This window comes from Atractosteus spatula, chromosome 5, assembly GCF_055471065.1.
Source record: "Atractosteus spatula isolate fAtrSpa1 chromosome 5, fAtrSpa1.hap1, whole genome shotgun sequence".
Classification (NCBI taxonomy): Eukaryota; Metazoa; Chordata; class Actinopteri; order Semionotiformes; family Lepisosteidae; genus Atractosteus; species Atractosteus spatula.
The window spans coordinates 20477839-20489092 of record NC_142710.1 but is presented as its reverse complement, the minus strand read 5'-3'; the positions used below and the strand labels follow the sequence as shown (position 1 = coordinate 20489092).

Below are 11254 nucleotides of genomic sequence, written 5' to 3'. Positions count from 1 at the left end.
TACAAATATTCCCTTTTATTCAACGTTCCCCTAAACAAAGTTTAAAAAAATATTTAAACACTTTAATGATATTTTTGTCTACAAATTACAAATCTTAGTTTCACGCTACTTTCAGCCGTGCTTGCTTTCGGTATGGCGCGTGGGCGGTAAGGGTCAGTTCTGTCCTTGGAGCACATTTGTAAAGGAATTCACGCTGCTGAAGGGTGACACCTAGTGGTTAACTATGAGCATAAACATAACGCCGAAATGTGCTAGACGCATCGCCATTAAAAGAAATGGTTTGTGTCAGATTTATGTTGAAGCTTTGCTTAGAGTTACCCTAGTACAGAATTTGACTGCTGAATGCATACCTACACTGAAAATATATCTACATGTTCTATTAAATTAATGACTTGGCTCTGATGTGTGATAAGGTGTATACTGTTAAATTTCGAATGGAAAAAAGATTTATAATAATTTTAACAGAAAAACAGCTGAACTCATCATATATTCAGCGGTTTTGACTCCCCTAGATCTTGCAGTGATCGTGAATTTCTGAGACTATTTCACGGTGGACTTCTGAACAGAACCAAAGTAATGGTTTTATAAGCAAAAATAAGAGCAAATGATGTATTTACAAAATAATACAACGAGATCTGGCTAAAGGGTAATTTGGCTTCTATCCAAGACACAAATAAGTGGATTATTTTATAAAACAGGTGACAAGTAGAAGGTCCAAGACGAGATTTATCTCAACACCAGAATGATTAATGCATTATTAAAGTTTTAATTCAGAATGCCTTTTATCTTCGGCGGTGAATCATTTCATATTATCTGGCCAATTCGTTTTTGATCGTTTATTTCTGAAGTAGCAAATCGGATCAATGCTACCACCTTGTGGTTTTAAGAAAAAAATTAAACCTATGGAAGAGTAATACAGAAATTAAACGAAGAACATTAAGACTGATAATGAAATTCACAAAATAAACATTTAATTTGGTTTTAGACCGACCAGAGTACAGTGTATGACACGTCATTTTTCTTGTGATTTTCTCTTTACGAACATTTCGATAGAATATACGAACAAAAACGTAAGCAAATACCTGTTTAGGAATACAATGAATAAACGTAATAAAACGATACAATTATAATTTAATTCTTAATTCTCTCTGTGACGCTCGCATTTAGGAAATGCGCACTTAATCGCAACTTCATGCAAAATAATGTTCTTATATGCAAAATATTTTATATGTAATATTAAAAGCTATTTTAAAGGAAATTCTGAATGTATCCATAAAAATTAAATCAACATTCAACACAAAAATGAAAAAATATTTAATAGCTGGATGAATATTGCTAGGAGCATGAGCGTTTTTCATGACTGCGTAGGCACGATTTTGTAATGATACAAGTAAAGGTTTATTACAGGTATGTGTTTCAGGTGTGTTCACCTGAAGAAGGCTCCACAGCCGAAACGTTGTGTTTTTCTTCTCTTTTCAGCATGGAATAAACTTTTATTAACTAAATTCCTTTGCAGACTACGGATGCAGCTACCTACTTGAACGGTTTTGTAATGTCGCGTTTCTTTCAAGCATAACAGTGACAATAAAAACATAATTCCGGAATTAAGACTTAATTATTTAACTTTGTAACATACGCGAAATGTGACGCATGTTTTCAACCTGCTGCTATTTTGTGCCTCCTATTATCCTTTGCAAACAGCGAAAAATATAAGTGTAGCGATATACAATAAAGTATAATAGCGCTATTATGTTTGGAAACTTCCGGTACTTTAAAATAGTTACAGTGAAAATCCAGGCTGAGTTCAATTGTTGTCGCCCACACTTGGTCACATGTCCACAGTGTTTACGTAGTTGCAGCGCAGCAGCAGGTCACTACAGGAAGTGCAGTCAAGTGACAATAAGAAAGATCACTACAGATGACTGGCCGGCAGTATGTATAGCATTAGCGTCTGTGTATGTGTGTAGTCGAAGTAAAAATGTGGTTACTTTAGAATTCAGCAAAATAGACCAATACTAGGCGAATTAGGCTTTAATGTCTGCAAAGGTGTCGCCTCTGATGTAATTTTAAGGAGATGATGCGAACAAAATGGAGGCGCATGTTTAAACAGTTCTTTATCCAATAGGTGTATGTACGTGTATTAGTACGTAAACAGGGACATCTTATGCATGCGTGATGTTGCATCTGCACAGTTGGTGAAAACACGGAGCTTATACAGATCTGTAGCCTAATAAGCATTTTTAAAAGATCAGGTTAGGAATAAAAAATACAATATTTAAATGTTGTCTAACGCCCCCAATTGCTTTAATATCTGCATCGTCTTTTAGCAGCTAACCAAGGAGCCTCATGGTGACAAAATATAAAGGGAGCTAGGCTTTATTAATTACGGAAAGTAGTCAGACATATTCTTTAAGACCATCACGCTGTACGTTAGATATTTTTACCATTTCTAAGTGGTGCTATTTTGCAGAATGTGTGACCATCGGAATCTTTCCGACTCATCCTCGAGCGCACCGGGCACCTCGAGCTCCCGGGCGAGCTTTGCTCTGGGCAGAAGCTTGCCTGGACGAGCATCTCTAAACCCGCCTCCTCCTGGCAGACTCAGCTCTCTGCGGTCGAGAGACCTGACGTTGGGAGGGTTTAAAAAGGTCAGAACCACCGATTTGTAATATACAGTATAAGCCTCGATACGTTTCAGCCTGGAGAGAAGGGCTGGAGCATACCTTGATCTATAGGTTTTGGTTCTAACGGAGGTATCACATACTTAAATCAACTTAAACGAAGTGGGTTCTTAAACTCAAATAGTTTACAGAACCCGAAAAAAGCGTTAAGCAATTTAAAAAGATCTTTGTGAGAGATTGTTGAGAACAACTATACTGAATATAATTAGGCAAACCGTTCAATTCACATTCAATCGCGAACGGAGTTGAAACGGAACAGCAGTCCGCTGTCTTCTAGAAGTTCTAGTGCCAGAATTAAGACCTCTTTACAGTAGGGAAGAGTTCACGCGGAGTGATGCTAATCAAACACCTTTTCATTTGTTACAGAAAACCTTTGTTCCAAATGTTCATTCCGTTAGGAAGACTAAAGATGAGTAAGTTGTCTTCTTAATCTCTCTCGTTAACGCACATTGAAATAAATTGCTGGGATACGGCAAAGATTTATTTTAGCATAACCTTAAAAAGATTGAGCTACAGTAATACAATCCCACAAATGTAGCACTGAGGTCTTTTGTATACCTTTGTGAAGGACGTCTACTAATTGTCTATTAATTGAACTTCAATTTCACCACGTGAAGACAAAGAGAGGAACATCACTGTGCTTCCAAGAAGGAGAAGAGAGAGAAAGATGACAAACAGAAGGAGGGCCGAGGGAGGAGAAGAGAGCGACCACAAACAATTCAGTCACACTCTATATTTGAACAAGGTCCTGCCGATACAATAAGGAGAATAGGTAAACGAACACAAGAAAAAATAAAACCACAATTTTTGAAGAGATTTTGCAACAGAATGTAAGAGATTTTGCTGTTTTATAACTGTGCAACCTTACAGGGAGCTGGGACAGTCCAGAAAGGAGTGAATGTGGGCCTCCTGCTGTCTTTAAATGCATTAAAAAAGAAAAACATACTTTTGAAGATGAGGAGAGTGAAATTTTACAAAAACTGAAAAGGGATGATGTGAGTTGCTTTATATTCCTCCTAGTGCTTTAAAGAATATAACCTTTATGTGTTCACCTACCTTAAAGTTAGAAATATTTTGCATTTGCCATTAAAAAATATTTTTTAAAAGGTCATTAAAGGGTGGTAGGACTGACCTGAGAAGCAACATTGATATTTATTTTTCAGTGACATCTGTATCATTTATACATTCATTTCAAAGACTTGCAAAATGTATTCCTTTCTCCTCTCTAGTTTTTAGATGACCCTGGCCTAAAAAATGATGCAAAGAACAGACCAATTCAACTTCCACTTCATCAGTCAATAGACTTTTTTACTGTGGAAGAGAAAAACATTAACAGTAAGTTTCAACATGTAATATCAGAGATTAACACAACAGCCTAATTGTACATATTAATGAAATATGTACAATTGTAATGGAACCTGAGAATTTGTTAAAGTCAAATATTTTACAGATGTTTAAGAAAATGGAGAAATCATATTGAGTATAAAAAGTACAAAAAAACTGCACAGAAAATGCAGAGCTATAAAGAATCACAGAAGTTGGCTTACAAAATACAAACATTATGGGCTGTCAGTAGGAAATCTATCCAACCTTTAAAAATCCTCCATCTTTAGTCAAATTGATGAGTTCATTTGCCACCTGGTTTGGCAGGAAATTACATTCGTATTACATTCAAAATCAATTATGCATTCTTACCTCAAATACCCACCATTACCCTTGTGCTCTCCCCTTTCTGTAAATTGTGATTAAATAAAAAGTCGGGAAATGTAACTGTATTATGTTTTCACATGTTATTTAAAAATTGTCAATTAACACTAACAACTGCCAAATCTGAATTTGCAAAGTATTTGTAGTACAGCAGGTGTAACTTGAACTTCTTCTGCAGTGAAAGAAGAACCTGCCGCTGGTAAAACAAGTTTAAGAGCGCTTGGACCTCAGCAAATGAAACATCCCCAGATGACAAAAGGGGCCTTGAACCCTCAACAGCCTAATGTAGCCGAACTTTTCCAGCAGTTGAGCCTGTCTAATGATGGTGAACTGCTGTTCATTCAACTGCCGGATACAATTCCTGGACAGCCCACAACAACTGCTGATAAAGTTGCAAAACAAGAGAGAAAATCTGAAGATAGGCATGCACTGCCTTTTAAGACTCCAGTAAGTCAATTTTAACTTATGATCTTCATTTTAACAACAGTAATAACATACGTTGTTCTCTCATTCCAGTGGACTAAACATCAATGGCCATATTGAACACATCTTTCATACTACGTAACCAATAATCAACTGGATAAATATTAAATTATACTTCTAAGCAAGTGTAGGTATTTGTTATGCAGCAGAGTAAATCAAGAGCACATCATAATTAGGACGATGTCCTTTTTAATTATTCATAATTACTAATTACTTTTAATTATTCATAATTACATAATTAGGATCTTATAAGATCACTTTATTGGCCATATACAATTTCTTGTATTAGGAATTTGTCTTTTCGCATTGGGGTTAAGGGCCTTGCTCAGGGGCCCAACGGAGTAGGATTCCTCTGCCAGCCGCAAGATACGAACTGGCAACCTTCCAGCCACAGCCGCAGATCCTTAGCCACAGAGCCACCACACCACCCTTCTTCTGAGAGTGCTCAGGCACCAAAACTAATAATGCTTAATACAAAAGCTGCATAAATTCAGATTTTGTGGGAGGAAATATTTCTGGAATATATTCAATACATTTTTAATATATTTTATGTAAGTTTGTCACACCACTTTTTATAGGATCCCATAAGAAAGGAGAGCACTTCAACTCTGTCGGATTTCTCAGAAGGACATATCGGGAAACTGCGGATCAGGAAGTCAGGAAAAGTTCAGCTTGTTTTGGGTGAAGTCATTATGGATATTTCTGAAGGCGCTGCATTTTCTTTTCTGCAGGTAAGTCTTCAGTTTGCTAGTTAAAAGACAGAAACCTAAACATCTGAACTATTCCTATATCTTGTTTACATTAAATTACATTAAAATAGCTCAGTGCAAATCTCAAGTTTAATCAAATGGAATCTATAAATCTGAAATGTGTAGGTACTTGATGGACAATATACTTGTAGGGAATAAATGCAATTATTAAGCGGTTTCACTTTCTATTCATATTATAGCAACTGGTATCTGTACGACTTTCTGAAGGCTTGACTGGTGACATGACTGTACTGGGCAACGTAAGACACAAGCTGGTGTGCTCTCCAGACTTTGAAGAACTCCTGAAGGATGTAAAATATTCATCTTGAAAAGCCCTCAGGAATTTTGAAATCTTACAGCTGAAAATGTATATGTAAGAATACTTTAATATTATTGTACTTTTCTGCAATTTTATATTCATGTAAACTGTTCTTTTAAGATGTTTTACATCTGCACTCCATGTATAGAATTTAACGTACATGCACTTATTTGACCATACTGTGAAAGTATTAGAAATGTTATTTTGTTTTAAAAACATGTATTTGAATGTTTAACAGTTGAAGATCAAGTATGAAATGAGACATTTTTTGTATGTTTTAACATTAAAACAAAAATGGAAATAGAGATTCTGTAGAACAAATCCTCTGGTGGTTGTTTCATACAGTCTGTTACACTCATACTTAAGAAAACATCTCCAGTCATTTCAGAATTCAATTCCTCACGGCTTCCTTGGCTGGTTTTAAGCATTTCTTGAATTTCATTTTTTTTTTTTGCTTCTGGCAAATAAGCAAAACAAATACGGTTTTGGAAAAATATTTTCTTCCTTCTTCATGATTTGTTACAGACCATAGTCCTTCCACATGTTTCACAGTTTGACAAGCATTATTTGCACCAGTGTCAAGTGGTAATACATGGACAAGTATTTCTACTCACCAGAGCAAATGCTAATACAAAGTATCTTCTTATGCAAAGTTTCTTTTCAGATAGGACGGTAATTTATCACTCCCTATATGCACAATCACTCTTCAGTCTTTTTTACCCTTCTTGGAGACTTTTTTATCTCTGAACCAGGTGCTACTTTAGTACCTGCAGACTTGTCAGTTCCTTTGCTCTTAACTATGTGTACATTGGACTTTTTGACTCCCTTTGCTTTAGCAGTAGTTTTTGGCTTGGTTTTCTTCCTTCGAATGAGGTCTTCACGCCCAATTTCAACCATATGTTCCTCCCAAGACTTAATTTCATTTTTGTACCGGATTTTATCATCCTCTGCAAGCTGCATGTAGACCTTCAGCAAAAAAGTAAAGGAGTGAGATAGTGTCAACCTTAATTTTAGTTAAATTTTAGATAAATCTTTTGAATCATGGTGCTATAAACTACTACAATTTCGTCACCAGTAGTTAGCACAAACCAAAAAAATAAACAACTCTCCTTTAAAGAAACATATCAGTTTAACTCACAAGTTTTCATGTTTTCTCAGAACAGATATGAAAAGTCCACCACTTTCTTTTTACAGAAATTAAATTTTGGAATATTTAACTTAAGACACTGTATTAAATCTGTGATAAAACAGGTTGTTTCAGAAGAATTGCTCTGTCAAATACTCACTTGTTTCTGTGAAGCATGTAAGTTACTCCAGTCATCAAATAATGATTTCATCTTGCCCTAAAAGAACACAGTATAACCATTGTTATATTGACTTTTATCATCAAAATAACCCTAAAATAAATATTTTAAAGGATTCACAAATGGAAAAATAAATAGCAATTCAATAAATGCAGGACTGGAATTAAAATTCAAATCACACCTGCACTGATGCTCCTTTTGCCTCTTCGAAGTGCTCAGCCATGAAGATATTGAAAGCCGACCTGGGTCGTTTGGGTTTGCCCAGCATTGTCAACTCCTACAAATTGAAGAAAAGCAACACAAAACTCAGGCTAAATTCACACTCTGCCCCGAGACTCACACAATCCAATTTAAAAAAAAACTTTAATTGCATTTGTTTTAGTACAGTATGTTCTTGGATTATGCTGGTGTAATTTTACATTTATGACGTATTTTATAAAAATGTAGTGTTTACAAACTCTTTTCAGGCTGTACTATTAGACTAAATCTGGCAGATTGAAAAATGCAGGGATGAGACATGGAGATGACAAATTATTTAAGCAACAGTTAAACCATTCAGTTTTACTCACTTCACTCAATGTGAAAATGAACAACAGAACATCAACTGGCATCTGACATTGGAACAAAACTTCCATCAATCAATTTGCTTACCCGTTTTTTCCTAATTGTCCTCCTTTTAGCCATTTTCTCTCTTCTCTCCTTAGCCAATGCAGCTGTCTGGGCAGGAGTTAACTGTGCTTTGAATTTCATCATCTCCTCTTTGTATTGCTCCCTGTCAGCAACTGCAGCCTCCTGAAATGGCTGTATAGGTAAACTTCTGTTATTAATCAAAAATCATCTAGTAATAGTCATCTGTTCCAGGTCACTTAACACAATTTGATCAATCCCTGTGCAAAGTGTTGTAACAAAAGAGTCATTAATGCACAAGGACTAATACATGCAGTGTGAAAAACAATATAAGATATAGCGACTTCTGTAAAAGCAGATGTGAATCAGAGGATCCAAAGGTGGATCTTGTCAAGGCACTGGACGAAGTGGTCAGAGACAGTCCAATCCTTAGAAATACCACTTCATCCAGGAAATCCAGGGATCTCAGTAGCACTAATGGAATAAAACTTACAGGTCAAGTCCGAGGACAGGACAGGCACTGCATTGCTGTCCTTGCCTTGACTTTTCTCACACATTCTTGGGACTACAGACTTTGACTTAATGTCACAAAAATGCACAACAGTCATTTCAATAGTTGTTGTCCTTCAACCTAAATGGTGTCTCCTTACAGTATGTGGCATTTCATCACACCACAAAACCCGACTTTTAACAAACACACGGTTATCGCAAAGAGGTAAAAAAACGCCTTACCCGTTTTTCTTCCAATGACAATGCTTTCCACTCCTGGGCAATTTTTCTTGTTATGTCCACAGTCTTCACATCTACAACACAGACATTAAATGTATGAAAAAAAATCTGTAGGTCAATTAGGTGAAGAAAAATAGAAAGGACAGATGCGATACCCATTAAATTTCAAAGAATTATTCAACACATACTACAACAGCAATAGCAAAAACCAAAACTTACATGTATCTGACATGCACAGTTTCATTATGATGAACTACATTGTAAATTTACAAGTTAAGATTGTAAGTTTTTTTTTTTACTATATGCAGCCAAATTCCCACACGTTATTAAACTAATATAGTTCAGTTTCACCTGGGTACTGTTTGATGAAGATGGGTCGTTGCTGCCTGGCGTATCGAATATAGCCAGTCAGGGGCCTTTTAGGTGGTCTCTCACTGCTGGTACTGAAGCACCTTATCGCAGGAAGCACACAGGTGCACCTATAAAGAATTCAGGTTTAAACAAGACTTCGACTTTCCACAGAAATACAATTATTTTACCATCTTATAACAGTGACTTACACAAGACTAAAAATCATTTAAAAAAATTAACAGAAAAGCTACAATACCATATGAACCAATATGGAGTTTTCCCTACCAAATCACCGTAAAAGTGTGGGTTATCATAAACTTATGAAGTGAAGAAAATTAGGTGAATACATTTTAAGGCCTCACAGTCAGTTAAGAGGTTGTTTTTTGTTTCCAATGTCATACCTCAAGGACTTCAGATACCACTTTTTAACCCAACCACAAAACTTGGTGAAGTGCGACTGTACACCACTATGACTTTAAAATGCATCATTCTTTTCAGCGGGAACTAATGTTAACCAGTTACTGATAACTTTCACTTCGGTGGTATCGCCCAATACGTTAACTCCAGCCATCGTCCCCGATAACGGCAGAAAAACCGTAAACCAAGTGTACGGTTTACAGAAATGCACAGGGCTTTAAAAGGTGCCACCTGAAAATTAACCTGAAAAAATAATCTTAAAGCCATACTTTGGCTTCATCACGACAAAAAATTTTTAACGTGAAGACCACCTGCACGCAAACGAGCACCTTTTGATATTCTTACCTTGCAAACGATTTACTGCACAAAAGGCCGAGTGATTTCACTAAGAAGCTGGAGCCAGTTGAAATTAAAGAGACCATTTTAAGACAAACAACGAGTTACCAAAATATATAAAATGATAAAAAGACATGCATGGAATCGTTGTATATCCACGACAGTAACCCCGCCTCCCGTCAGTCAAGTTTGAGCGCTGAGAGGTCTGTTGTTGTTCAAGTGCATTGTGGGAAAAGGTCGAGCACTAATGTGCTCATCTCTGTTTTCGTTGCAGCTGTTTCATCACAGTTGAGACGCTTTTGTTGTAAGTAACAACAGCAAACGCTACATTTTTTTAAAATGTATAAAACGAATTAATAGGTCATAGCAGAAAGCTGAAAGGGATTTAATCACAAAGTTTAAACCGATACTCGTTCAACCTATTTAGCATAGTTACATAAAACTATCTGTATATTTGCGCACATATTTAATTTTACATTGTCCTATGATAAGGTGAATAAAGTATCTGTAATTTTATTTATAAAGGAAATTAATCAATATACTGAAAAACGTAATCTTAAACGTAATCTTAAAGTCTTACTTTATGAATCGAAAGTACTGTTCTGAAAGCACATTAGTTTTTAAGCGGATGTAGTTTTCACAGAGCTTTGTGAGCACTTGCCAGATAATAATACTATATTTTATATAGCGCTTTTAAAGGTGGCTTCTCAAAGCGCTTTACAGAATGACAATAAAAAATACACAAGCAGGATGGGAATACTCAGGAGACAGTAGATGGTGGTACTAAATACAGTACAAGCAGAGGGGTAAAGAACAGTTAAATAAAGACTCTTCTAAAGAAGAAGGTTTTGGGTCTGGATTTGAAGGAGTTTAGAGAAGGTGACTCTCTCATATCCTTAGGGTTAAAGTTCCAGAGCTTTGGAGCATAACAGAAGGCCCTGTCACCCCGTAGAGTGTAGACGGGCTTGGGGGACAGAGAGACCAGAATTAGAAGAGTGAAGGTTGCGAGGTGGGCAGTAGGGCGATAATATCTCAGAGAGGTACTGAGGTGCCAAGCCATGCAGAGCCTTATAGGTGAGCATGAGGATTTTGAAGTCGACACAAAACTTGACAGGACGCCAGTGCAAGGACTCCAGGATAGGAGTAATGTGATGACTTGCACAAGACCTGGTCAGGATTCTGGCTGCTGAATTTTAGACATACTGGAGTTTGTTCAATGTGGATTTAGAAACCCCAGCGTGTAGAGCGTTACAGTAGTCAATTCGGGTGAAGACAAATGTGTTGATCAGCTTTTCAGCCCCAGTTAGTGATAACATACTGTGTGGTGTAGTCAGGCAATATTTCTGAGGTTAAAGAATGATGTTGTGACAATATGTTGCACATGTTGGTTGAATGTTAAGACTGAATCAATTATCACCCCCAAGTTTTTCAATTTAGACTGAAGCTCTAGTCCAGTGCCATCCGCAGATAGGGTTACAGCATTGGCTTTACAAAGTTGATGGGGGTGCCAATAAGTATGACTGCAGTCTTGTCACAATTTAGATGAAGAAA

At 36.5% G+C, this 11254-nt stretch overlaps 2 protein-coding genes across 2 annotated transcripts; one reads left to right on the top strand and one right to left on the bottom strand.

The window, feature by feature from the left end:
• The first annotated feature begins 1859 nt into the window (after positions 1 to 1859).
• Positions 1860 to 6260, top strand: LOC148834717 (DNA-directed RNA polymerase III subunit RPC4). The gene is made up of 9 exons (XM_088916304.1): positions 1860 to 1932; positions 2471 to 2648; positions 3048 to 3094; positions 3299 to 3453; positions 3552 to 3676; positions 3911 to 4016; positions 4567 to 4835; positions 5450 to 5602; positions 5821 to 6260. Exons 1-9 carry the CDS (start codon positions 1919 to 1921, stop codon positions 5947 to 5949), a joined length of 1176 nt encoding a protein of 391 aa, XP_088772430.1. The 5' UTR covers positions 1860 to 1918; the 3' UTR covers positions 5950 to 6260.
• On the bottom strand, positions 5396 to 9954 carry tfam (transcription factor A, mitochondrial). The gene is made up of 7 exons (XM_088916305.1): positions 9713 to 9954; positions 8951 to 9078; positions 8603 to 8673; positions 7895 to 8044; positions 7425 to 7520; positions 7226 to 7282; positions 5396 to 6905 (listed from the first exon to the last, which is right to left on the bottom strand). Exons 1-7 carry the CDS (start codon positions 9787 to 9789, stop codon positions 6639 to 6641), a joined length of 846 nt encoding a protein of 281 aa, XP_088772431.1. The 5' UTR covers positions 9790 to 9954; the 3' UTR covers positions 5396 to 6638.
• Between the last annotated feature and the right edge of the window lie 1300 nt (positions 9955 to 11254).

Bases quoted from the DNA above. Each gene is read 5' to 3' on its own strand.
- LOC148834717 (XM_088916304.1), top strand. The intron at 2,649-3,047 runs GTCAGAACCACC...CATTTGTTACAG, and splicing joins CGTTGGGAGGGTTTAAAAAG to AAAACCTTTGTTCCAAATGT. The intron at 4,836-5,449 runs GTAAGTCAATTT...CACTTTTTATAG, and splicing joins CACTGCCTTTTAAGACTCCA to GATCCCATAAGAAAGGAGAG.
- tfam (XM_088916305.1), bottom strand. From the start codon at position 9,789: ATGGTCTCTTTAATTTCAACTGGCTCCAGCTTCTTAGTGAAATCACTC. The intron at 7,521-7,894 runs GTAAGCAAATTG...TTCAATTTGTAG, and splicing joins GGACAATTAGGAAAAAACGG to GAGTTGACAATGCTGGGCAA. The intron at 7,283-7,424 runs GTGTGATTTGAA...GTGTTCTTTTAG, and splicing joins CAAAAGGAGCATCAGTGCAG to GGCAAGATGAAATCATTATT.